This window comes from Sturnira hondurensis, unplaced genomic scaffold (genome assembly GCF_014824575.4).
Source record: "Sturnira hondurensis isolate 20B ecotype Veracruz unplaced genomic scaffold, ASM1482457v3 Scaffold0017254, whole genome shotgun sequence".
Taxonomy (NCBI): Eukaryota; Metazoa; Chordata; class Mammalia; order Chiroptera; family Phyllostomidae; genus Sturnira; species Sturnira hondurensis.
In genome coordinates this window covers 1,319,671-1,346,300 of record NW_028089885.1, presented here as the reverse complement: position 1 = coordinate 1,346,300, position 26,630 = coordinate 1,319,671, and the positions used below count along the sequence as shown (strand labels likewise).

Here is a 26,630-nt window from a genome sequence, read left to right as displayed (position 1 = left end):
CCCTTTTGCTTGGCCTGTTGGCCTCTCCCAGTCAGCCCCACCCGTAGCTGGCTTGCCTTGCCCGCTGGGTCTGAGGGCCACTGCCCCCTATAAGTGGTCACCTGAAGAGTGGGAGCTCTTCTTCGTGGCTGCTCCTGCTCCCTGGGAGGCAGCTTTCGCCTCCCAACAACAAATCAAGTTCCTGCCATCCGGGCTCTTGGAGTCCAACTGAGGAGAGACCCTCAGGGCAGTGAGAGGGGAGGTGGGCTTAGTCAGAAAGTTGGGAGAGCCATACTGGTTTTGCCATTTATTGTCCCTGACTTTGGACAGTGATAAACTCTCTGAGTCTTAGTGTCCTGTTTGTAAAATGGAAGCAGAACTTGAGTTTACATTCACAGATCGCTGCCCTCCAGAGCTCAGTCTGAGGAAGACAGACAAGCAAACAAATGATTTGTAAGATGGGGTGATAAGGACTGGCACAGTGACAGACAGGAGCTCAGAGGGCACCACAGGGATGGTGGCTGTGAGGCATGGAGGGTGGGGCCAGCTCCCAGCTGGAGGAGCAGCGCCATGGGTGGCATGCTGCATTGAGGTTGGCTGTTGGAGTGGGTTTTGACGGGGAGTGCATTCAGTCACAGTGGCAGCATGGAGTGTGGGTGAGGAGACGAAACAGTGACAGAGCGTGACCCTGCAGATGCTGTCACAAGCTAGCACAGGAACACCCACTGTGTGCCAGGCACCTGTGAGGCTCTTTCATAAGGTTTTATTCATTCAACACATTTCTGAGAGCAAATGCAGTGCCCAGACTCTGTGGCTAGAGTAATCATGCTGGTCTCTGCCTTCTGGTGCTCACAGACCTGCTGCAAAGTGGTCAGCTCCCACCTGATCACCCAAGAGCGCCCTCTCACATAGGGGTAACTGGGACTTGGAGGTTAAATAACTTGCTGAAGCTGCAAGTAAGCAGCTGGTCCGGTTGGGGCTGGAGGGTAAATGCCTTTGACGCCAGGGCCTGTGAGGGCCCCTGTGATGTGGAATCTGGAGAGGTCTGAGATCCGAGGGGTGGAGGTGTGGGGGGGGCAGCACAGAGAGCCCCCTCCCAAGACAGTGATTCTGTCTCCCGGTTAGGGGCTTGGTTAGGGACTTGTAAACAAGCCAGGCCAGTTTGACTCTGCCTGGCACCACCAGGCTGCGCTTCCTTCTGGGAGGGGCCTTGCCCTAAGGGTTAGGGACCTCAGCTCGGCGGGGGGGCGGGGGGGGGCTCAGGAGAGGGACTGCGGGCTCAACTTGGAGCCCAGTTTGAGCCGGAAGTGGCAAAGCAAGAAAAGCGGGTGGGGGTTGTGTGTGGGCCCCCACTGAGTTTGATAAGGGAGAGAAAGCCAGTAGCTGGCACCAGGCTTCACCACAGTCCAGGAGGAAGGGGTCAGAGCTTGGGCACCTTGACTGACTGGAGAACGGGACCCTAAGAAATTGCCTGGTTGTACTTGAACAACAATTAAAATAAATTAAATTTTAAAAAAGCAAAAAAGGAAAAAGTAATTGCCTGGGACAGCGGGGAAGGGGTTCAGAGCCCCTCCTTCTGACTATTCAGTTTCTGTGTTTTTCGTGGTGATGTCCTATGTGGGTGAGGGGAGGGGAGAGAGAGTGTTGCCTTGGTGTTAGAGCAGGTCCTTCTAGTAGAAGGGACAGTCAGCTGCCTCTTACAGAAGGGCCTTGCTGCTGCTTGTGAGCTTTGTAGCACATTCCTGTGGGGCGGGGGTGGGGTGGGTGGTGAGAAGGGAGAGTAGGTTTTGGAAAGGCAGGTGGCCCAGTCTTTTCATTCGTCCCATGGCAATTCCAAGGGCAATGAAGGAAAGACAGAGCTTGCACTTTGCTTAGTGGGTGCCTCTGTCGCAGGGAGTTGGCCTGTTGTGGCGATGGAAGGACTGCTGGCTCTGACGTGGGCGTGACCTCCTGTGCAGGCTCCTCCGGTGCCTCCCAGGCTGCTCCCAAGGCCTCAGGCTGCTTTCCCAGCAGCACCTCTGGATGGGTGGGTTCTCTCAGGTGACCGTGGGGCCACTCAGTGCCTTGAGAACAGCACCACCATCCCCCTACACACATAGGTGGAGGTGCCGCTCCTCTCACTGCTCTGGGGCCTGAGCCCCTTGGCTTCATCTGCCTGGTTGCAGGCCCTTTAAAGAAGGGGACTGCACCATCGCCTTTGCAGTTCCCTCACCTGTGCTGCTTTGCAAGATAATAAGCTCTTGGTGAATTTTTGTTCACACAAAATGAATTCGGTGGGAGAGTAGGGTTGATGGCTGGAGAGTCGGCCAGGGCCTCAGTCAGTGGCCTGCCCCTGTGGAACTTTTCTTGGTGATGAGCACAGGCTACACATTGAACCATTGAGTGTGTGCTGTTACCTGTGCTACCTGGCTGAGGCGTGCCCGTTGCTGCTCTGCTTCTCAGTTCTGTGTATTAGGATCACCTGAGAGCTGGTGGAGGCCAGCCCAGCCCATCTCTGGGGTGGGCCCAGGCATGCATTTGTCCTAAAGCTTTTGAAATGAATCCGGTGTGTAGCCAAGTTTGAGAGCCACTGCTTTAGCAGGTGATAAGTCTTTGTCAATTATAGAAACAAGCAAGTGGTGAATCCAAATAGACCAGTGCATGTGACCTAGGGTGGTCACAGACTGCTTTACTCTGATGGCCTAGTGGGATCGGATTCACGGAACAAGTTGGGCTGGCTGACTGGCTGTTAGTTACCAGGGCCTTGGAGAAACTCCAGGTACAGAGGGGGCTCACTCTTCATGGTCCCTCTTAATTGGGTGGCAGTGGGAGGGCCTGCAAGACTTGGTCCTGCTTGGCCTTCAGAGTCCACCTGTCCTGGTTTCTTGGTTGTGTTCTTGGCCCTGGTTGGCCTCTGTGTGCCCCGGCAAGGTCTGACTTAGTGACATCCGGCTTCACTGCAGCTCCCTAACGAGCCCACTGTGACTGTAGCTGGGGACGCCTGGGACCTGCAGTTCCTTTTCCCTTTGACCTCACAGTCCTTGGGAGAGAGAGAGACTGGTCCCTGAGGTGGTTTTCTGGGCTGTTATCTGGGTAAGGTGTGTGAGGGGGACCTCCAACAAGGGGCCAGAAGGCAGAGTGGGCGGGGTGCTGGAGGCAGAGCTTCAGGTAAGGCTTGGTTGCCCAGCCCAGCCCCGCCCCCGTTGTTGGGACGGAACAATGGGCTGTCCTGGGGTTTAGTTCATAACTGGCTGACTGGACGCAGGACAGCGTCTGCTGCTACGTGCGGCCTACCATGTGAGGTGAGTGTCCAGGCCCCTGGGTGTGGTGTGGTCTCCTGCAGCCCTGGTTGGTGTCCTGGGAAGGAAGTGCCCATGGAGCAGGAAGAGCAGCAGCCTGGGCTGGGGCTGTGAAGGGAATAGGATGGAGGGTGGTCGGGGCTGGGTTGTTGGGGAGGAAGGGGGTGGTGTGGAGTCAAGTCCGGGGGGTCCTCCCTTGGTTCCTTTTCTGGGGACCCAGGGGGCCGAGTTGAGAGGGGTGGTCCTGGGAATAGATTCCTGCCTCAGGGCTTTTGCCTCTACTCTACCCCTCCTCAGGACCTCATTGCCCTTCCCCTTGGTAGAAGGCAGCTGATTTCTGTCTAGTGGGTGCTAATGGCAACTTTGCTGGAAAACTGGGACGAGATGGTTCTTGCCGAGTTCCTGATAGAATGCTAGGCAAATAGCGGCAGAAGAAGGCTGGGCGCTCACTGTTGGACTCTTACCCCATGCTAGGCCTTGTGGGAGGCGCTTTACACACAAATTTAACCCTCAGAACATACCTGTGCAGTCCCCGTTATTTTCTCAATCCCCATTGTACGAGCGGCTTAGAGAGCTTAGATAATGACCCTCCAGCCGCATGGCTAGGAAGTAGGTAGAGAAGTTCTAAGAGTGTGAGAAACATGCACAGCAGCCTTGGATGCATATGTGTAGGCTCCTTCCCCTGGGCAGTGCTGAGGCCAGGGGACAGCCACGGGTTTCATTTTGTGTGGGGTGGTGAGATGGCTGCTTTGGACAAAGCCAGGGATTCCAGTTCCTGGAGCTGGGGAAGGACCATTACAAGCCGGTTGAGGAGGTGCCCTCCCCCTCCTCCCAAGACCTGGAGGGCAGAGAGGACTCTGGGCCATTCTTATCCTTTTAGTCACACAACTCCTTCCTTTCCTTCTGGCCTGTTGGAATCCCTGACCCTATGGCAACTCACTCCCGGAGAGCCGTGTGAGGGGCGGTGTCCCCGGAAACTCGGAGCTGGGCTTCTTTTCCTCTCTTGGCAAATGAGAGGTGCTCAGGCATTGCCCAGCCTGGTGTTGGGGATGAACACACGGTGGCCTCTTGGCATTGTAAGTCTGTGTCTTGGTAGATGGGTCCAGGGTGGTCCTGGCAATCCTGGTGACGGGAGGGGCGAAGCAGCAGCGTACCAAGGTGCCCTGGGCCACCACCAGAGCACCTGAAGCAGGTGCCTTTCTCCAGGAGTGAGTGGCTTGAGCACCGGGCTTGGGTTGTCTTTTGGTGGTAGTAAGTCAACCTGAGCCTCAGAGGGGTTCAGGCCTGGTGGAGAGGATTGTTTCCAAAGTCCCACATTCCATGCGTGTGTTGATGCTGATAAGGGCAGCAGGGCTGGCCTAGCTGCTTTGGGCAGAAGGGGACTTTGACTTCATGCCCCCAGCAGGCAACATGCACATCCTGCTTTCTGTAGCACCCCTCCCCCACTGATCACCTCTGCCGCCAGAGGCCCAGCTTGCCTGTCCAGGTATTGCCTGCTCTGGGAGTGAACAGGTCTTTGGGGTCCTTCAATGGCTCGCGCTAGCCCTGCCTCTAAGAGTATTGGTGGGTGCCATTTGAAATGGCACTTCTTTTTATTTGCTTGAAATGTGTTACTCTCGAGTTTGGCCGGAGTCCCTTACCCAGAATTTCACTGTTTGGTGAACAGCTGTGGTTTTGTAGAAAGAGGACTCTGGCGCGAAACCTGCTTTCCTCCATGGGACAGATCTCTCTCTCTCTGCCTCATTTCCTTGCCTGAAAAATGGGTTGGCAGATACATTTCAAATGGTTGTCAGCTGTTGTTGGAGTGTTTTGTAGACCCCTGGGAGTCCTCAAGACCCTCTCCATATGTTTCGAAGTGACTGGTCTTTGCCCCATGTTGGCACTTGCACTGATGGTGTAAAGCCATGGAGGTGGCCCCACTTATGGTGCATACTGCCTAAAATTGGCCCCTGCCCCTCCAGTGCTCTGGACCAAGACTGCCCGTCTTCCTCCGGGTGCCGTGGGGAGGCGGCACGGGTGGTCGAGGAGTAGAACTAGACCCTGGAGCACACGGCTGCTCGGAGTTCTCTGTGACAAGATGGGAGTGCACAGGAGGCTGGCCTGTCACAGATGGAGAATGGTGGTTGTCCTCAGGAAACGCCCTCACGTGTGTCTGGGCTGTGTGCCGAGCGTCATTTTCGCTTGAGTGAGCGACGGACAGACGAGGTGTGGTCATTCAGACTCACAGTTTACCAGACATTTTCTCAAATGAACGAAGGGAGCCTTGCCGCTTCGAGGAAGACAACTGGCAATACTTGTTGCCAGTGGAAGAGCTGTTGGGAAAACTAGAATTTTGAAAAACTTGTATTTGTCAACAGGAGCCTGACTTCAAGACTTCTCTAAAGTTGGTGGTGATTTTAACGTGGGTTTTTTGGTGTTGTGTAATGAAATGGGGCAGAATTTAGAAGATGCGGTTAACTCAGTGAACCAGTACTTTCCAGATGACCAGTGCTTGGTAGTACAGAATCCTGGGTGGGTGTGAGGTACCGGGTAGACCAGTGAGTTTTTGTGTTATAAGCAGATAGGAGTAAGTCACTGACCATTCAGGTTCTACACTGCAACTTTTGAGAAGCTTCCCCTTGTCAAGTTTTAATGGATATCAGTGAAGAATAGCCACATATCTGAAAAGGTTATGGTCGTACTCCTCCTTTCTATCTGTGTAAAATTTCTTCATAGACTTTAATCAAAACAAACTGAATACAGAAGCCAATAGGGGAACTCGGGTACTTTATTATTGTTATTATTTAGTTTTTATTTATTGGTTTGAGAGAGAGACATAGAGAAACGTTGATCTTGGGGTTCCATTAATTTGCGCACTCTGCTTGATTCTTGTATGTGCTTGCCCCGACCAGAGATTAGACCCGCAGCTCTGGTGCGTTAGGACGATGCTACAACCACTGAGCTTCCTGGCCAGGGCTAGAGGCTGGTTATGTCTCTTAAGCCAAACGTTAAAGAGCTTTGCAAAAACAGCCTTGGCTGGTGTAGCTCAGTGGATTGAGCACAGGCCTGTGAAGCAAAGGGTCGCTGGTTTGATTCCCAGTAAGGGCACATGCCTGGGTTGCAGGCCAGGTCCCCAGTAGGGGGCACATAAGAGGCCACCACACATTGATGTTTCTCTCCCACTCTTTCTCCTTCCCTTCCTCTCTCTCTAAAAGTAAATAAATAAAATATTTTTAAAAAAGAGATTTGCAAAAACATGAAGCAGTGTCATTCTTCTCACTAGTATTTTTTCACTTGGAATAGTTTTCTTTTTCGTGTGAACATAAAATGGGCTTATTATTGATGTTTTAGATCAATTGCACTTTATATTTTACCAGTTTTTCTAGTACAGTAAATAGAACAGTAAATAGAGTAACACCAGCTACAGTAACATAGGTCCCATAAAAGTTTTTTGGGGGTCTTTGCCAATTTTTAAGAATGTAAACACCAGTTTTGGGACCAGTGACAAGGGAGGGCTCTGGGCAGCCTGCTCTCCTTTATCATTCTCCCCTCACCACCTCCACCTTATCTTCTCTCATGTATTATTTCACCCTATCTCTGCTCAGCACTGCTTCTTCCTGACTGGCGTTTGCTCACCTAATAAACGTTTATGAGGCTGTGCTGAACTGCTGCATGCCAGGTGCTGCTGTGGCCGCCTGACTAGTGGGACTCAGGGTCTCTAACATTGGGAAGCTGGTTAGGGAGCGGCGGGTGGGGGATGGCATGAGCAGAAGTGAAGGTGCACAGTGGGAAGCAGCCGGGTAGCTAGTGCTGACGTTGGGGGGAGGGGACAATGCGGAAAGGTCTTGGAAGAGGAGGGGGCATCCAGGTGTGACTGCAAGGGGCCCAGCTGAGAGGTGGGCTGGGGCCCCTCTGGGAAGTGCTGTGCAGGCCAGGCCGGAGTGTGGACTTTATTCAGGTACTAGGAATCCATTGAAAGCTTTAAGCAGGGGAGTGACTTGATGAGGTTGGTGTTTGAGAAAGATAACTCAGGGTTGATTGGACTCCAAATTGGAGGGGGCATAGGCTGCAGAGGGGAGATTTGTGCTAGACTTCAATATTTTCACTTGGAATGACTTTTTAACTACTCTTCTTCCCCACCAGTCCTTGGGAAGAACCGGGGGTTTCCTTCCTGACAGGTGAGACGTGCTGACCCTCCCAGATACAGGAGTCTGCCCTGGCTTCTGTTGCTTTCTGTGCATCAGGAGAGTGATGTTTTCTGGGCATCCCCTGTGGGACTGACCTTCTGAAGCCCTTGTTTACACATTTTTGTCATGTTTGCCCAGCTGTGTGTGGCTCTGCTGGTTTTCGGGGTGCCTGGGTCAGGTGGCTGAGGGGATGCGCAGTGAGGGTTGCACAGCTTTAGCTCCCTTGGCTTCTCCCTGGATCTCCAGGGTTTTGTGTCCATCTCCTCTTTCTTGTGGGATGTCTGCACAGAGCACGATAGCTTCCTCAGTAGATTAGGAGATTGTGCTCCAATTTATTTACAGAAGCGATGAGCAGAGGTTGTGAATTACATGCATACGCATAGGCAGAACTATTGGGAAACACACCCCTGGGCTCCCCCGCCCGCTGTGAGAAATGGGGGTGGGGGCAGCCCTGGACCTCACCTGTGCTCATCCCTGCCTCTCCCAGAAGTCACTGCTCTTCTGAATTTGGGGTTAAACATTCTTTAGCTCTTCTTCCTTGTTCTCTGCACTCTTGGACTCTTGGCCTGCGAGCAGCTGGATCTGGCCAGGTTTGCCTCTTGCCTGCACAGAGCTGGGCGCTAATCTCTGTTTCTGAGTCACTTCAGTGCCGTTGCCGCCGTTCCTGTGGTTCCTGTGTCCTCGTTCCCCACTTGGGGTGGTCGGAGGAGGCACTGTGTCATAGTCCATCGCACTGCAGGCAGGAGGGGGCATCAGGGTCAGTGTCTGGGTTGTGTGAGTTCAGAGTTACGGGTTCTTTTCTCGCTGCCTGAGAAGCCCGGTTTTCACACGCCCCCAGCTCTACACTTCCAGCCAGAGAAGCGCCTGTTTATTTTGTCTCTAAACTCAGTTTTGTTTTGTTTTTGTAAGATCTTATTTATTAGAGGGGGAAGTGAGGGAGAGAGAGAGGCAGAGAGAAACAGCGACGTGCGAGAGAAACAAACATCGTTTGGTCACCCCTCACATACCCGCCATGGGGGACCTGGCCCGCATATGTATGGGCCCTGACCAGGAATTGAACTGGTAGGTGACCTTTTGGTTTGCAGGCTGGCACTCAATCCACTGAGCCATGCCAGCCAGGGCTAAACCCAGTTCTTTCATTTTTTTAAACAATTCTTCCAGCACCTCTGAGACTCAGTATAAAAAGGAGGGTGAGAAAGCTTTTGAACATTTTCCCCCTGAGTCTTGAGTGGAGACCGTTCAAGTTACTGCTGGACAGGTGAGTCCTCTCTTGTCAAGTGTTGCACCTGGAGGCTTTTGGGGCACAGTGCCACAGGCCGTAAAATTTTCTGGAGCAGTTCCTTAATTTTTATCCTTAAAAATAACTATTAAAAACTTCAGTGGATGCTCCAGGTGTCTCTGTCCTGCTCCGCCCCCCTCCCCTTGGGATTAAAACAACCTGGCCCTTACTATTGGCTCAGCGACTTAAGCCCTTTGTTTGAGGCACTGGGGGCGGTGACCGTCCATGCAGGAGCAAGGGGGCACTCCTTTGACCTGCCCACCAGCACCTTTGACAGCAGTCCCTGGGGGCCTGGTCCATTTTCTTCCTGGCTGCTTCCCTTTGGTGTGCCAAGTGGGCCGTGCCCAGGACCCACTGAGGCCCTTGCTGGGAACTCTTTGGTGGTGTTTGTACCCAGCCTGCTGAGCTCTTGTTTCCTCTTCTCCCCTGGACTTGGCTGCCCAGGATCTAAAAAGAAAGCCCTTCTCTCTCTTGAGAAGTATCAGCTAGATAGTAGGATGATTAAAACCAGTATCAGGCCCGGTCCATGGGGCGTATTTGGTTGGAGCGTCCTCAGCACCAAAAGGTGGCGGGTTCGATCCATGGTCAGGGCACATACCTAGAAGGTGGGTTCAATCCCTGTTTGGGGTGTGTACGGGAGGCAACCACTCGGTGTTTCGCACATTGATTTCTGTCTCTCCCTCCCCCTCTCTCTAAAATCAATAAGCATTTATCTCCAGTAAAGATTAAAAAAAATATCCTCGGGTTGTTGTTTTCTTCAGATGTCAGATGTCTGTCTGCCCCTAATAAGAGATTTTAAGGCTATTTCTAGGTTCCCTGTGGATTCCAAGCCTGTCTGCAGAGTTCCCTCTTCCAAGATGGACACTCCATCCTGAATTTGGCCACCTTCCCCTTTTTTTTTCTGTCTTGTGATTGTTATTAGTTGGGCGTTCAGAGAGTGTTACTGCCTGGCTTTGTTCTACTTGCCAGTCAGGTCCAAGACCAAACCCTGCTTCCCCTCCTGAAGGTTTCTGCGCACTGTAAACCCCGTAAGAAGTAGGCAGAATCACGACGGCAGCTCCCAGGATTCTTCATAGATGGACATGCTGTGTAACCAGCATCCAGACTGAGAAGCACAGTTCCCGAAGCCCCTTGTGTGTTCTCTGAGTCACCGCTTATTTCTCAACCCCCAGCTGCCTTTTCTCCATGCCCTCCCCCCCATCCTCCCGAGCTCCTGAGACCCTGGATTCTTGCTTTCCAACTTGAACTTACATGAATGGACTTGCACTGCATAGTATCTCGGGTCTGGCTGCTTTGGTCAAAGTGTGTTTGAGAGACTCGTGCACTTGTATGGCAGTCAGCTGTGCGGCATTGCCAACAATCAGCTCTTTCTGACCCGCAGAAGGCAGAGTCATCTGTTTCACCCTAAGCAGTCAGTCCTGTTCACTGACCACTGATGGGTGGGTGATAGTCCCTGCACCTTCAGCTGCCCCCCGTAGGAGCAGGGCTGCCAAGCCAGTGCCTGCCCAAGTGGCTTTTGGTGGTGCGCACCTTGCGGTGTGCTCTCTGGCCGAAAAGGCTTGCATGCTTAGTCTTGGTCTTACTTGATTTATTTATTTATTTATTTATTAAAAAGATTTTATATATTATTAGAGAGAGGAGAACGGAGGGAGAAAAAGAGGGAAAGAAATATCCATGTGCTAGAGAAACATTAATTGGTTGTCTCTTGTATGCTGCCAACTGGGGATCTGGCCAGCAACCCTGGCAGGTGCCCTGACAGGGAATTGAACCAGTGGACCCTTTAGTTTGCAGGCCGGCACTCCATCCACTGAGCCACACCAGCCAGGGTAGTCTTGCTTGGTCTCATTTTAAAATGTGACCTTTCTCTTTCCTCCCTGGGAGACAATAATTCCCCTTCTCCTTCTCCTTCTTCCCCTTCCTCTTCCTTCTCCTCTTCCTCCTCCTCTTCCTCCTCTTCTTCTTCCTCTTCCTCCCTCCTTCTTCCTCTTCCTTCCTCCTTCTTCCTTTTTTTTTTAATAAATTGGTTTTAGAGAGAGAGAGAGGAAAAATGAGAAAGAAAAAAAGAAACACACATCGATTTGTTGTTCCACTTATTTATGTGTCCTGACCAGGGATTGATTGACCCTGCATCTTTGGCATATTGGGAAGATGCTCTAATCAACTGAGCTCCCTGGCCAGGGTGGGAGATAATTCTCCTTTTTTTAAAGATTTTATTTATTTATCTTTAGAGGGGAAAGGAAGGAGAGAGGGAGAGAAATATCAGTGTGTGGTTGCCTCTCGTGAGTCCCCTGCTGGGAACTGGCCTGCAACCCAGGCGTGTGCCCTGACTGGGAATTGAACTGCGATCATGTGGTTCAAAGGCCGAGCTCAATCCACTGAGCTACATCAGCCAGGGCGGGAGATAATTCTTTTAGTCTTTGTCTGACCAACCAAAACCCATCATTGCTGTCTGGCATCAGTTTTGTTTTTTCTAATTCCTCTTTAGCACACCATTTCTGTGTCATCCTGGCCGGGAGAGTCAAGCTGTGGGGCAGGGCAGAGGTTCCTTAAGGCCATCTCGCCTCAAGAGTTTTTCCCACACACTTTCTTGGGGAGGACTCATCCACTCCGAGAGGTGATTCTTCCTGCCGTTGGCATAAGAAATAGTTAGCTACTAGGATTGTTTTTGAAACTTCCGGGTTGGAGAGTCTCTTCCCAGATCCCTGGGCTGGGCCGCTGCAGCTCTGTGACTCATCCGTGACTCACATCTCCCTCCTAGGCTCAGTTATCTGGCCTGAAGGGTGTCCTGGGGCAAGTGAGATGATCCAGATAGTCTCTTCCCGGGGCACAGACCAGGCTTCACCAGTGCCCTTTTAGCTCTGTCCTTCGAGTGTGGCATTTCCACCTACTTAACCATTCTGCCGCCCCTGCTTGTCCTTCATCCCTTCCTTGAGTCCTCTGCCTGCTGCCCGTGCCTAGAACCCCCGGCCACCTTCCTGGCTCCAAGAGGCCTTCGTAACCAGGTTCAGTCTCTGTCTCACATTCCAGGCTTGTTTCTGTGGGAGGCCTGTCTTCCCTTTTGGGACTGTCTCCTTACTCCTGACGCTTATCCGTGGAGATTTCACTGCTTGCAGGGCATCGTTCCTTCTGGGGGTTAGAAGCCTATAACCCACTCCAGCTCCTCCTGGACTTGAAGGTGTGTATGTATTCCTTGGGGTTAAAATGCGGGTTCTTGTTCTGAGTTCTGGCATGAGGCCTGAGCGCCTGCATTTTAAGAGAGATTCCAGGTGCTGCTGCTGGTCCTTGTACCACACCCAACAACAAGCAAGACTAGTATGAAGTGGGACTGGAGGGGCAGGAACCCACCGGGCCTGTCTGCCTCCATGCTGAAGTGCCTGCTGGGTTTCTACTTGGTCCCTGACTGATAGGGATGAGTGATTTCCCCTGCTCTGCTGTCCTATTAGCAGACCCACCCTGCCAGCCTCCCACAGGCTCTCTCGCCTCCAGGCCCCTGTTCCTGTCACTGCCAGCAAGCTTTTTCCCAGCAGCTCAGGCCCCAGGCAGGGGACACTGTAATGCAGGCGACAGGGTCAGGAGGAGAGCCTGGTTTTTGTAACAATAATCACAATCTTAAATTATTACTCTCCACTGAGCAGCACTCACCTGCCTCTTCCCTTCCCATTAGTACTCAAGGTCTTGGGCCCAGCTCAGAGCTCTTGGCCAAACTGCGTCAAGAGCACTGAAGGGGCGGGGGCCAATTTTAGGCAGTATGCATCATACGCCTGAGACCCTCCTGGCAGGACCCTGCCCTTCGCCTTTCCTGGTGCCCGATAGTCAGTTGTGCCAGCGCCAGCAGGGGAAATTTATCTGCAGGTCCCCTAGGTTGTCTTGGCCTTGTTTCCCCTTGTTGGCACCAAAGCCAGGAGTGATATGAGGGTTGTAGGCCTGGTAGGAGGAGGAGAGGACCCAAGGCTGCCCTGGAGAAGCAGGCTTGAGGGTCATGGGGCCTGGTGCACTGCTCCTTGGAGCCCCCTGCTGGGCTTGCCCTCAGAGCAGCACTTCCTCCTGGTGGCCAGGTGCCCACAAGCCCTCCCACCTCTTCGATAGGAGTGGCACAGACTGGAGGGTGGTTGAGGCCCATGTGGGACTTGGACCGGCATGGACTTCACAGGGTCTTCGGTGGGGCTCACAGGGATTTCAGGACAGACTCGGGGTAGTCAGGCTGGGGTGGTCGCCACCTCACTCATTGATCTGGGTGAGCCAGTGGGTGGGCGACAACACCGGCCCCAGGTGGGGAAGGAAGCCAGCCCAGGGACCCAGATCACCACCATGTTGCCAATGCACTGAGCGAATCCCAAGTGTTTATTTCAAAGAAGCTGCGTCGGAGGGCAGGCTGATCTCCTGGCATTTGTGGAGCCTGTTGCTTTCCAGGAGGATGGTCTGGGAGAAGAGCCAGGAGCTGCTGGCCGGCATCCAGATCTGGGCTGGATTACACGGCTGGGCTTGCCCAGAGCAGCAAGTCCTTACCACCAACCCCCGCCTGGAAGATTGGGCCAGAGAGGTCATGGAGGCCAGGGTTGTTCCCAGAGGAGTAGCAGGAGCAGCCTGGGCCCCCAGAGCAGGCTGCATGATGGGCCCCACCTTGTGGCTTCCAGCCAGAAGGTCCTCACTTCGTCAGGGAGGAGGAGCTGGGTCACCCGTGGGCCCTCACTGAGTCAGAAGGACACAGCCCAGGTGCAGCCCTGCTGTGACAGGCCAGTGGTGGAGGTGGGGAGAAGGAGGGTGGAGGTGCCATGCGGAGGGCAGCGCTCTGTGAGTGGCACCCCTGCTCCTGCCTGGGAGAGCGAGCGCCATGTCTGTTCCCGTAGGTAGGGAGGGTCTGGCTGCAGCTCTGGAGTCACACTTTGAGTCCTCACTCTCTGCCACTGGCTCTGGTAACCTTGGGAAGGTGCTCACCTCCAGAACCTTGTCTTAGCACCGGCGGAGGTGGAGGGAACACCTCAGTCTTCCCGGTGGCTGTCACCAGGCAGATCGGTGCAGTGTGAGGTGTGGCCTGTGCAGTAGTGAAGGGGAGAGGGGCCCCCTGCCCTGTGGGCTAGGGGAGGCTTCACGGAGGGATCCTTGAGTGAGTAGAGAGGAGGCTATAGGGTGGGACAAAAGGAGTCATGGGCTTGTGGGCATGCAGGCTTGGTGGGTGGGTGGGGGGCTGGGCCTCGGGCTCTGCTGCATCCCTGGCTGCTTGTACCTTCTGGGCAGTGGCTGCCCTGCCTTCCAGCTGTCCTCCTGTAGGTATGGAGGGGCCAGCCTTCAGGGCAGAGGCAGTGCTGCACCTGTGCGATCCACACCTGGAGCACCAGGTGACCACAGCAGCGGGGGTTGGCAGAAATGAGGGCCAAGCCTGGCATGTCTGGGACAGTGGTCATACCCCCTGCTCTTAGCTGGGAGACGCACTCTTACTTCTGACTGGGTGTTCCTTGACCAGAAGGTAGTTAAGTAGATGAACAGTCTCATGTTGGGTGCCTTAGTGTGGGCTGGGCAGAAGCATATCCTGGCCCCCCAGCAGAGCTCCACACCTCCTCAGAGAAGGCCCCCTCTGGAGAACTGAGGGAGGGTCTCCAGGGACGAAGGTGGGGTGAGGAGGTTTCCTGAAGATCTGGGTGATGAGGCCTGTCCTAAGAGGGGTTTGAGGGTGCCTCTCCCTGTCCTCTGCCCTTCTCTCCAGGGCCCTCCATCCTGGCCAAGAGTAGGCTGCAGGAAGTTGCCTGAAATTCGGCACGTTTTAGTCACAGTGCCTGAGCTTGCCTCCGTGGGCGAGTGTTCCTGCCTGAGGTCAGGCACCGAGGGAAGGGACAGCATTCACTGGGGGTGCCATTCACGAGGGGTTGAAGTACAGCTGTGAACAACACTGGGAGTGAGGCCCCCACTGGTGGGGGTGGAGGTGGGCCTGGGGTGTCAGCCTGATCTCCAGGGAGCACTCCCTGGAGGCTGAATGACCAGAGCAGTTCGGAATGCCCGGCACTCCTGCAGGCATAGTAGGTGTCCAGACTGAGTTGGGGCAGCTCCTGTCAAAATTGGGGGTTGGGGGGTCATTCTAGGCTTTCTGTGTAAGCAAGAGTTACTTTCCTCTTAAAACCTCCTCCCCTGGCTTCTGAAAGGCATGGGACTGAAGCACACTCTCCTTTTTGTGGGTAGTAGGAAGAGAGGCCTCCAGGTGGGCCTGTTCTAGCCTTCTGTGTGCACTGCCTAAGGTGGGCAGGGCCTGTGGGTAAGTGAGTACCTCATGGGGTATTGCTGCTCCGTGGGTTAGGGAGTCATGGTCCCACCTCTGCTGCCCTCATTGGCTTTGGCTTATGTGCGTTTGGCTTGCTATTGGGATCACACCAATACCAAGGGGTATTGCTCAGGGGATGGGGGCCAGACTTGAGGGGCACCTTTAGCTTAGGTCTTCCTTAGGGAGGAGCCAGGAGAGACAGTGATCTTCTGCCACGGTCACTCTGACCTCATGAGGCTGAACTGGTGCCCTTGGCGGGGGGTGTCACATCGGAAGCCACAGACGACATGTTCCTCCACACTGCTGGCCCAGGCGTTTCCGCCTTGTGGGGTGGGGTGGGGTGGGGTGGGGTGGGGTGGTGAGAGGTGAGTGGTGGTGGTGGGGTGTTGGGGCAGAGGCTTCATGTGCAAAGATGAGAGTCGGGGAGGTGCAGAGCCCACCGTCTCCCTCCCTCGGGCTGGGCCCTGCCAGCTCCCCCTCCCTGACCTCCCAGGAGTGCCAAGGGGCCTAGAAACCATGTGAGCAGCAGCCGGGGTCGGGGTGGGGGGCGGTGTTGACCATTCTGTAAATAAGGACTGGGAAGGTGATTCAGGTCTTCAGCTTGGCCTCTGTTCGTTCCCCCACACCCTTTGTGTTTGCAAGAGGGCAGAGCTGGCCTCCAGGGACTAGTGTTCCTGCCCTTCCCTGCCAGGGTCAGCCCACCTGGGGACACGTACCCAGCTACCTGCAGCTGGCCAGGTGTAGGCCCTAGAGGAGAACCCGACTGCCCACTGCCCCAGATTCTGGGTTCCCTGGAGTCAGTTCTCTGGGTGGGCAGCTAGCCTGAACGGGGCGTGGATCCTTGCGGCTGACAGGCACGCTGCCTGGGCCTAGTGCCAGGAGGCTGCCGAACGCCAGGTGGTGTCCTCATTCTAGCCTGCAGCGGGCTCCTGCCAGGGCTGGGCACCGGTGTTCAGACCCAGCGAGGCATTTTGCTGCCAGCTTGCTGGTCTGGTCCCCACGGTCATGTTTCTGCTCACCTGGCAAAGGTGAGCCTCCCCTACCCCCAGGCTGTGGCTCTCCAGGATTGGTGCTTGCTGTACCCACACCTGGCAGAAAGTAGAAGGGCAGAAGTTGCTGGCTGTCTTCATTTTCCAGGGAAGAGAACAGCAGCAGGGGCCCCACCTCACTTGTGCTGATTCTGTTCTGTAGTTTATAGACACAGGGGTGGCCCAGGATGGCTCTGCCCTTTTCTGCTGAGCATCCCTGTGTGAGAGCTCTGAGTCCTGTTCTGCCACCCACTCCCTGACCTGTCCGTCCAGTGGTTGCTGGCTGATCTCTGAGCAGGGTGAGCAGCCCCCTAGTTGCAGGGTCTGGCACATGCTGAAGTGGAGGCCACTGGGTAGACGCTCTGCCTGGGCAGTGCTTAGGTTGTCCTGAGGCCCAGAGAGGAGCAGGCTAGGCAGCATGGGCAGTGTGGCAGGTATCTGGTCATCTATGCCTTCCTGTCCGTTCTTACCCCAGTGTCACAGTGGTCTCCACTCTCCTTCCCAAGGCTGAGCTCAGCTCTGTCTTTCTGGTTGTCTCTGGTCTCCACACAGGTATTAAATGTGGATGGTTCAGGCAGCTGGACCTACAGAGCTGGTTCTGCCACCCTCGGGGCCATTGGTGGGATACTGGACCAACCACCCAGACCAACTGAGTGCCCCTCCCCCTGGGCCACCTCTGTGAGAGGGGAGTTGTGCTAGGAGCCAGAGAGACAGCTGGCAGGCTGGAGTTGAGGCCTCCCAGCCACCCACACCCCTGGGTCTGGTCACATTCCTGAGGGACCTGCTGAGCCTCCCTGGCCCTGGGGGCGGGGGAAGGACAGGCAAGGATGGGCTCCAGGCTCCTACAGGCCTCCTCCCCCACCCTGGCTTCATTCCAAGGGAGCCCAGGTCTTCCAGAGTGGTGTACAAGGAGCCAGAATCTCAGGACCCCCCTCTTTTGTGACCTGGGGGCGGTTGGGGGCAGAGGGAGCCCACCCGCATCTGGTGGCAGCTGCCAGCGTCTTTGGCAGGCTGGCATTGAAAGGCCCAGCTTTCGAAAACTACAAGAGGAGGCCATGTGGTCAGGCTGGGCCTTCTGGGCAGGAGGGGCTGGGCCTTCTGGGCAGGGAGGGGGCAAGAGCAGATCTGGAAAGGGAAGGAGGCAGGAGAGGCAAAAGCGGTTGAGACTGGTTCTTATAAATAGCCCACTGCACCAGTGCCTCCAATTTTGACCTTTTGTTATGTAAATGTGGCCAGCCTGGGAAGGGCCTTGCCCAGGCCTCCTGCTGCCACGCCCGCCAGCCCGCCATGAATTGTGTGCCTGCCCTGGCTCTCCAGGCCTAGGCGGCCCTTGGAATACCCTGGAGCTTCTGGGTGGGAGGAGGCTGCTAGGCCTTCGAGCTCCCTAGACCTGTCACCTTCCTTACCTGCCACTGGGCCTGTCTGTAGGGCACTATGGACACTGCCTCCTTCCCAGCTAGCTGCCCCTGGCATCCCAGTCAGAAACCCCCTGACCTTGGGAACAAGGACTCCAAGGCTACCAGGCACCTTCTCCTTCACTGTCCTGTCCCTCCCCTCTGTTCCTCGACGATGGCTCTCTGGATGACCATGTCCATCTTCTCTTCCCCAGGTGACCAGGCATTGATGCACCCCCAAGGGAGGCCACGTGCTCAAGGAGGCCACCCCCACTGGCTGCTGCTCACATGGTTTCTGGGCCCTTGGCACTCAGGTAGGCTGGGGAAAGGGGGCCAGCGGTGCCAGAGGAAGGATGAGGGAGCCCCGGGGGGAGAGAGGACTTTGTCCACCTGCTCCTTCACTGGGAGCTTTCTGGGAGGCCCATACAGCCCTGCAGCTCGAAGCCTGTGTCCTGGCCTGCAGTCCTTAGTGAGCACTCAGCACTGAGTGCACAGAGGGGAGGCTGGGACCCACTGTCCTGGGTCTAGGGAGGAGGGGTCGCTGTGGGCTCACAAACTCCCATCCCCAGTCCTTTTGACAGGCTCAGAGCACCAGGAGTCCTGGGTGCTGGTGGAGCTGACCTTGCATGTGCCTAGGTATCCTGGCCCGCTGATATGGAAGCCTTGCCTGGGGTTCTTTGTCCCTGCCTGGCTGTCTGTGAGGCAGGGAGTAGGGGATGTTTGGCTCCCTTGGAACCTGGGCTCTGGCCTCTGAGCCCCAGCTGAGCAGCCTTGCAGGGCCAGGCTGGTCTATAAGTGTCTGCTGCCTCCTGCTGTCAGGCCGTGGGTATAGCCTGACACCCATCCGAATGTGCTCACAGTAAGCTCCAAAGCTGCCTCTGGGGTGGGAGTTATTGCTAGGGTTTTATTTTTCAATCTTCACAAACAACGGCACCTGTGGAGCAAGGAGGAGCATTTGTGTTTCAGGGAGGTGGGGCAGGCACAGTCCCTCCAGGCTTCACCCCTGGTGGGAGCGGGAGGTCCCAGGTGCTGTAAGGCTCAGAACACTCAGTTACTATCAGAGACTGAAAGTAGCTTATTTTCCCCCCAGCTTTGTGGCACAGGGTTATCTGGAAGGTTTTATGTTCCCTGAGGGCCTGTCAGGGGGCACAGGGCAGGGAGCTGTGGCCCTGTGTTGCAGACCCTGCCTCTCCATGGGGTGGGCACAGAGTGAGCACACTGCAGCAGAGCCAGCCTCCAGTACATCTGGCCTCCTGATGAGGCCAGAGCCTCTGCGATTTTCATACTTAATGACGTCTGTTAGTATCTGTGCCGCTCTGTTGAGGCCAGCTGGCCATCTGTCCCGTGTCCAGATGTGCTGCCTTGCCCAGAAAGGAGCCAGGGCCCTGACACACCAGGGCCTTTTATGGCCGCATTTTCTGCTCAGAGACCCAGAGACCCAGACCAAGATGTGCTCTGTGCCCTCCCAGGGACAAAGCACTTACATGTTGGGGGCAGGCAAGGGACAGCCTGTACACTACAGTGTCTGGGAGGTGGTACTATAACATTGGGGAATCTGAAAGCTTGGGAGGCCTGTAGGGTGGTTTAAAGAGGCCCCCAGGGTAGAGCAGAGATTGCAGACTAGAGGCTGCATATTTGATTTGGCCCATTTGGCATTTAAGAAAAGGAACCTTGCCCTGGCTGATGTAGCTCAGTGGATTGCGCGCGGGCCTGCCAACCACACGATCGTGGTTCGATTCCCAGTCAGGGCGCATGCCTGGGTTGCAGGCCAGTTCCCAGCAGGGGACTCACGAGAGGCAACCATACATTGATATTTCTCTCCTTCTTTCCTTCCCTTCCCCTCTAAGGATAAATAAATAAAATCTTTAAAAAAACACCCAAAACTACTCAGATAATCTTAAAAAAAAAAAAGAATCTTTATTTAGCACTGGCAGATTTCACGCTGTCCCCAAAGCTATGTGGCTGCATGGTCACATGGCAAGTTGGCCCTCCCAGGGCTCCTCAGTCCCAGCCACTTCCCAGCATCGTAGTCGTCTGCTGGTCATTGTTAGGTCCCTAGTGGGCATGTGGTTGACTTCCTTTAGTGCGGAGATGTCCCTGGGCTGTGGAGTTCAGTTCAGTACCAGTTCTCTACTTTCGTTTTCTCATTGGTACAAATGGGGCCAGTGCCCTTTCTCTGGCAATTTCAGTCCTAGGTGATGAGTGTGAGTTCCCTTCCTGTGTACTGTGCCTGAGGAGGTGGCTGGTGGCCAGGTCAGCTCAGAGGCCTCTCTGCATGCCACTGTGCCCCTCCACAGGCCTGGAGCCCTTGCACAAGGGTCCCGGTCAGCTAACTCTTGAATGCCTGTTCTTGCAGGTGGTACGCGTGGGCAGGGCGTGGGGACATGGGGCCCGACATGGAGCTGCCCAGCCATTCGAAGCAGCTCCTGCTGCAGCTGAACCAGCAGAGGACAAAGGGCTTCCTGTGTGACGTCATCATCATGGTGGAGAACTCCATTTTCCGGGCCCACAAGAACGTCCTGGCTGCCAGCAGCATTTACTTCAAGTCCCTGGTCCTGCACGACAACCTCATCAACCTGGACACAGACATGGTCAGCTCCACCGTGTTTCAGCAGATCCTGGACTTTATCTATACGGGCAAGCTGCTGCCCAGCGACCAGCCAGCTGAGCCCAACTTCAGCACTCTCCTCACTGCCGCCAGCTACCTCCAGCTGCCCGAGTTGGCAGCTCTCTGCCGCCGCAAGCTCAAGCGAGCCGGCAAGCCCTTTGGCTCTGGACGGGTGGGAGCCTCTGGCATGGGGCGACCCCCTCGCAGCCAGCGGCTGTCTACAAGTTCCGTTATCCAGGCTCGGTATCCGGGGCTCATAGATGGGCGCAAGGGGGCCCATACCTCCCAGGAGCTCCCGCAGGCCAAAGGCTCAGATGACGAGCTCTTCCTTGGCAGCTCCAACCAGGAGAGCGCACTTGGCCTAGGCCGGGCTGTCTGTCCAGCCAGTGGGGAGGCCGGCCTGGGCAGCTGCAGCACCAATGGAAGCAGTGGGGGCTGTGAGCAGGAGCTGGGCCTGGACCTGTCCAAGAAGAGCCCCCCCTTGCCCCCTGCCACCCCTGGTCCCCCTCTTACCCCTGATGACCCGGCCCAGCTGAGTGACAGTCAGCATGGCTCACCCCTCTCGGCCTCTGCCCCTCCTATTGCCAACAGTGCCTCTTACGCTGAGCTGGGGGGCACCCCCAGTGAGCCCATGGACCTGGAGGGTCCCGAGGACAACCACCTGAGCCTGTTGGAGGGGCCCAGTGGGCAGTCTCGGAAGAGCCTCCGACACTCGGTCCGCAAGAAGGAATGGAGCAAAAAGGAGCCCATGGCAAGTTCCCCCTTTGAGCGGAGGGAAGTGGGGCCTAAGGGCTCCTGCCCAGGGGAAGAGAGTGAGGGGCTTGGGGACAGGGTTCCCAATGGCATCCTGGCTAACAGCGTAGCAGGGGGTGGCCCCAGCGGGCCCTATGGGGAGCCCCCGTACCCCTGCAAGGAGGAAGAGGAGAATGGCAAAGACGGGAGTGAGGACAGCGGGCAGAGTGGGAGCGAGGGGGGCAGCGGCCACGCCAGTGCCCACTACATGTACCGGCAGGAGGGCTATGAGACAGTGTCCTATGGGGACAACCTGTACGTGTGCATCCCCTGCGCCAAAGGCTTCCCCAGCTCCGAGCAACTCAATGCGCACGTGGAGACGCACACAGAGGAGGAGCTGTTCATCAAGGAGGAGGGCGCCTACGACACGGGCAGCGGGGGCGCTGAGGAGGAGGCAGAGGACCTGTCAGCGCCCAGTGCAGCCTACGCAGCTGAGCCCCGTCCCTTCAAGTGCTCAGTCTGTGAGAAGACCTACAAGGACCCAGCCACCCTGCGACAGCATGAGAAGACACACTGGCTGACACGGCCCTTCCCCTGCAACATCTGTGGCAAGATGTTCACGCAGCGTGGCACCATGACACGCCACATGCGCAGCCACCTGGGCCTGAAACCCTTTGCTTGTGATGAGTGTGGCATGCGCTTCACCCGCCAGTACCGCCTGACGGAGCACATGCGCGTGCACTCAGGTGAGAAGCCCTACGAGTGCCAGCTCTGCGGGGGCAAGTTCACCCAGCAGCGCAACCTCATCAGCCACCTGCGCATGCACACCTCCCCCTCCTAGAAGCCAAAGACCTTCTCTGGCCTGCGGGCACCCTCTGCAGACTCGCCCTCGGGAACAACAGAAGGAAGAAGCAAGGAGGCCGGGCGGGCAGACCCGGACCCCAAATCCAGCGGGGGTGGCTCCTGGTGGTACCTCCAGCCAGCCCCCACACCCAGAGCTTTAATCCACAGTCTGTACCAAGGGAAGAGAGCAGAGGAAGGCCGGGTCCCGAGCCCCAAAGGTATTGTGGGTGTTCATTCTACCTCCGGATCCTGCCCAGGCCCCTGGCTCCCCACTCACGGCTGCCACAGGGCCTGTGGTAGTGGGTCACAGGGACCCGGCCTTGCAGGTCAGGTCTGAGCAGGGGGGAGTGGGGACCTTCCTCTGTGCTGGGAGGATCAGGGCTGCCTGTGGCCAGGGGCAGTGTCCCTACAGGTCTGTGTGGCCGCCTTAGCTCTAAGGGGAGCGATGCTGAGTGAGCAGTGCTGGGCGGGAGTGGGTGGAGCCCTCCCTCCTTGAGCCAGGGGGCCCCACTGCCTACCTCTCCACAACTAAAGAGCCCTCTGGGCCTGTGTTGCTGTTATTCCTACTGATCTGTTCCTTTTTTCTTTATGAGATTTGTTTTTTAAACCAAAACCAACAGAGTTTATTTTCCTCCCGGCCCCTTGGGGCTGAGCCTGGGTCTGCAGACTGAATGTATGGGGCAGTCGCCCCTCCCACCCTGGCTGCAGGCTGTGGGGCGCCCACCCCCCAGGCCCCAGAAGCCCTTCTTGGCCAAAGGCTTCCCTGGGCCCCGAGCCCCACCTCGGCTGCCTCAGGAGAGAGAGTGCTTTTCCTATAGTTTCCCAGGAATCTTCTTTGTTTAGAGGTACTTGTTTTTTATTAAGAGAAAAACCATTGTAACGTTTATGTGAATGTTTGAACTGGAAGGTCTGGGGTTCAAGGGGGGAGGGGGGAGGCTGGACCGGGTGCCAGGGCCGTCGGTACTCTTGTTTTCCTTTTCTTTGTGTGTGTGGTGTGCGCAGTGTGTGTGGGCAGGTGTTGCGCTTTCCTTCTTCCTTACCTGTCAAGGTGGAGAGACTTCTGACCTTTTGCTACCTCTTGAATTCATGAAGAACAGTAAGTTGGTGACTGGCAGTTGAGGCCATAACACTTTTGTTTCGTGCACACAGGTGCACAGCCGTGGGCCCCACTGCATGCACCACGTGCCCAGTGAGGCTTCTGCAGCTTTGGAGTCTTAGGGCTCAGGTGTGGCTTTTCTTCTGAGTGCAGGGTTAGCCACCGTAGGGTGTCTAGGTGTGTTGCTGAGGGCTGGGGAGCCCGCCCAACACCATTCTGGGCCCAGGTGAGGGTGCGAGTGCTCCAGCTCCGTGGGAGCCAGGTACTCGGCAACGGGGAGATGGAAGCCAGCTCTTTGCAGCTCCGTGCGAGGGCCGGGATGAGGTGGAAGTGAGCCCCCCTCCCATCCTGTCCCCTGGGCCTGCAGGAGCCTGAGCTTGGGAAAGCAGCAGACTGTCTAGCCATTGTGAGCAGGTGCTGGCAGTGTGGAGGCATGGGCAAGGGCCGACCAAAGTGGTGTGTACCCACCCCCGGGGCACAGGGAGGGGTCTGCCCTGTTTGGACACTGCTCTAGGCAGTCCTGGCCCCCTGCCATTGTTCTCATGGCCAGCTGCCCCTCATTGGCTCAGCCCCTGCCTGGGGTTCTGCCCCACGCCCCTTGGGTTTCCTCTGGCAGCCTCAGACACCTCCACCAGGCCATAGCCTAGCTCTGGGGCCTGACCGAGGTTGCCGAAGTTGGCTCCACTGTCCTTAGCCACCTGGAGCCACAGGACTGGGCCGGCGGCTTTATCTTCATTTTGCTTCGTGCTTTTGCTTTTTATTTTTTCTTTCTACTATAAGTTCAGACCAAAAAGTTCCGGAGTCATCCCCTGCCCCTACCTTTCACCCTTCTAGAGACCCTCCAGCTGAAATCAGAGCCTGAGTTCAGGGACCTGAGTGGTGAATGGTGTGTTCGGGAGTGAGGGCCCCTGCGTCAGCCCCTGTGGTGCCCTGAGGCCTCACCAGCTCTTCTTCCCTTTGGGTAGGTAGTGGAGGGCTGGGCCCAGGGCCTCTTGTTCCAGCAGGTCAGTGAGGGGGCAGGGCCTGACGCGGGCCCCTGTGTCCTCCCCACCCCTACCCCACTCCAACAGCACTTAAGCCACACGACACAAAGTCTGTACTGCATGGGAGGTGCTCGGACGCCCGGCCTGTGTGTGGCCTCCTGGCTGTGGCAACCGCAAACGTGAGGCATCCTGTGGAAGCAGGTGATTCTTTGCAAAGCTTCAGGGAATGGGCGCAAAGGCCCCTCACTCAACGACGTTCGCGCGACGTAGTATTGTACCCACCTGAGTATTGTATCGAGCCTTTTCTGTATTTTAACAAGAAAGCAGAACACTAGTTTCCTATTTAAGATTTTAAGGGTTTGCGGGTCGGGGTGGGGCTGACACAACACTTGGTTTTGTTTTTTTTCTCCTCTGGTCTCGTGTGGAGTGTGCTTGCGAGAGTGTGCGTGGAAATGTGTAGGAGCCTCACAAGGAAATTTGGCCGTTGGAGGCCCAGGGCGGCTCACAGTTCTCTGCTTCAGTCACTTAGTTCCTGAATGTTTCGGAGAAACAGGAAACAGAAAACAGCAGATGTCATGTAGGAAAGAGGATAAACAAGAAGAAAAAGGAAAAAAAAAGCTCATACCCAAATTCACAAAACCTATTTTTTAAACCAAAGCACATTTTGAATATGGAACCTCAGTGGGCTCAGAAAAAAAGATACTAATATATTTATCTCATTGTTTACATAAACTTTTACAGTTTCAGACCTCAGCAGCTGTAAGGCCAGTCCCAGTGAGTCCCCACCTTCCGCTGGCGCTCCCAGGCAGAGGGGCAGCTATGGGGCCGGGGCCGGTGCGGGGGCCCCACGTTCACCTGAGCCTTCCTTCCCAGCCCCAGGCCTCTCCAAGCCCAGCTGGCACCAAAGAGCTTGGGGCTGGTGCTGACTGGCCCCCAGGCCTCCTGGCAGTCCTGGCCAACTGGCACAGCAGAGGGTGGCCGTTGGCTCTGACCACAGGACCTGAGCCTGGGCTTGGGCCCCAGGATGGAGGCAAGCCTCCCCACGTGCTGCTCTGCCCGAGATCCTGGGGTGGGTGGATGTCAGGGTCCCTCTCAAGCCAAAAAGCCAGGACCTTTGCACGCCCATTGATTCTGGCTAGTCCCCGTCCCTGGGGACCCTGCCCACTACCCCAGCCAGCAGTGGGAGGGGCTGACTGGGCTGGTCCTTACCAACATGGACGGTGCAGACACTCTGAACAGTGTTGTTTTTGTATCAATATGTTTGTGCAGTGATGAATGTATTTATTTCTCAGTCTTGGGGCGAGCGAGGGGCAGGCCGGGCTCTGCCACCGCACGCTCCTGCCAGACCGAGCCACCCTGAGGGCTCTTCCAGGATTGCAAAAAAGAAATGAGAACCTTTAAGCAAATAATCTCAGAGACTCGCAGCATAGCCATACACCGCAGCCTGTGAAACGAACCACCCGGACCCGACTGACTTGCAGGACCTCGTTCAGCCATGCGTTGTTTCCCACCAGCCACCACTGGGGTGCTAGGCTGTCCCTGCCCCCACCCGTCAGTATTCACTGGATTTGACCGAGTGCAGGAGTGCGATCTGGCCGGCCGGCTGGGCAGGCAGACCCCCGCCGCCCTCCCCACAGCTGGCCTGAGTTGGGGTGAGGCCTGGGCAGCCGGGAGGGCAGGGCTCAGGGAAGAGGTCACTGTATCCATGCTGTCCCCTTGGCTCGGGGGACAGAAGCAGAGGCGCCAGGCCTTAGGAGAAGGAATGAGGACCTCAGCCATGCCACGCCCCGTGGAGGGACCAAGGCCCTTGCTCTCCCCCAGAGCCGTGTTGGGGCGGTCGTTCCGAGCCTGTGAATCCGATGCCAGGAGTGAGGGGCTGGAGAGGGACCTAACCAGAGCCTCAGTCTGACATTCCAAACCAGGGGGTGGGTGTGCACTGTGGGAATTGGGGCTGCCCAGTCCCCCCCAGCTTCAGTCACCCCACTTTAGTTTTCTACCGGGAACCCCTCCCCCTACCTCACCTTGCTATTTATTGCTGTAATTTATTGACCTCAAAAATGCTGCATAACAGACCTCACTTGGGGCAGGGAGGGTCCCCAGGGCTCCCCCCCCTCCACTTGGCGGGGCCCTGTGGGGCCAGGTGCTGAGGGGAGCCTCCCTGTACCCTGCCCATCACTTGCTTCCCCCTCCCCCTTTGGGGAACTCCAGGTTGGGCACTGGCCCATTCGTAAATACCTCGAGGGGGAGGGATGGGATTGTAACTGTTTTGTTTAATTGGAACTGGAAGAGGGATCATGTCCTTTATGTCCTTCCCAGAAAGGGGGAGGGACACTGTGATCGCACTCCTGTACTGGCCACCGCCGCTGTCATCACATTGAGTTCACTTCCCTTGAGAGTTTGGATAAATTCAGGTCAGAGCTGCAAGTACGCAGCCCTCAAGTGTCATAGAAAAGCAATTCACCGACTGATCTCTCCATTCAGAAGCGTGCAGTCTTAATGTACAGTGATGAGAAACTGTTATTTTATGATCTTTTCATTAAAAGCTTGATTGAAAACTCTTTCATGGGGCCTCTGTGTTCATGGCTGCTAATTCTTACTGCATGGCAAACTGCTTTCCTTTCTCTGTCCAGCTCTTCCAGGACCGGGGGTGGCAGCTGGGGTGGGCATCTGCCTGCCACTGTCCTAAGGGCAAGTCTCATGGGGCTGTGGGGCCTGCTGGGGAGGGGCACCGGTCCAGGAACCGGCACAAGGGGTGGCATCTCCTTGGACAGCATTGGCCTTAGTCGGCTGGTGCAGTTTGGGAAGCAGCGGGGTATGTTGATAGGGTGTGGACCCGGTGACCTGAACGAGGAGACATGGCTTGTGCCCAGGGTCACCTGTTGGGGCAGAGTTGGGCTGGGGCAGGATGGCAGCTCTCATGTCTGCTGCTCCTTCCTGCTTGGCCTTGAGGTTGAGATGATGGGGGAGGGAAAGAGAAGAGTTGGTCTCCAAGGG

The 26,630-nt window shown here is 56.0% G+C and overlaps 1 protein-coding gene across 2 annotated transcripts in view; it reads left to right on the top strand.

The window, feature by feature from the left end:
* Window positions 1-26,193, top strand: part of HIC2 (HIC ZBTB transcriptional repressor 2) — a 28,818-nt gene extending 2,625 nt beyond the window's left edge. Inside the window, exons 2-4 of one of the 2 annotated variants that reach the window (XM_037067362.1) lie at window positions 17,590-17,688; window positions 19,731-21,460; window positions 21,596-26,193. In XM_037067362.1, the coding sequence (XP_036923257.1) occupies window positions 17,663-17,688; window positions 19,731-21,460; window positions 21,596-21,894 (2,055 nt within the window). In that variant the 5' untranslated portion in view covers window positions 17,590-17,662 and the 3' untranslated portion in view covers window positions 21,895-26,193. Of the gene's footprint in view, window positions 1-17,589; window positions 17,689-19,730 lie in introns of both variants that reach the window. The other variant, XM_037067363.1, reaches the window with a different exon arrangement.
* The last annotated feature ends 437 nt before the right edge of the window (window positions 26,194-26,630 follow it).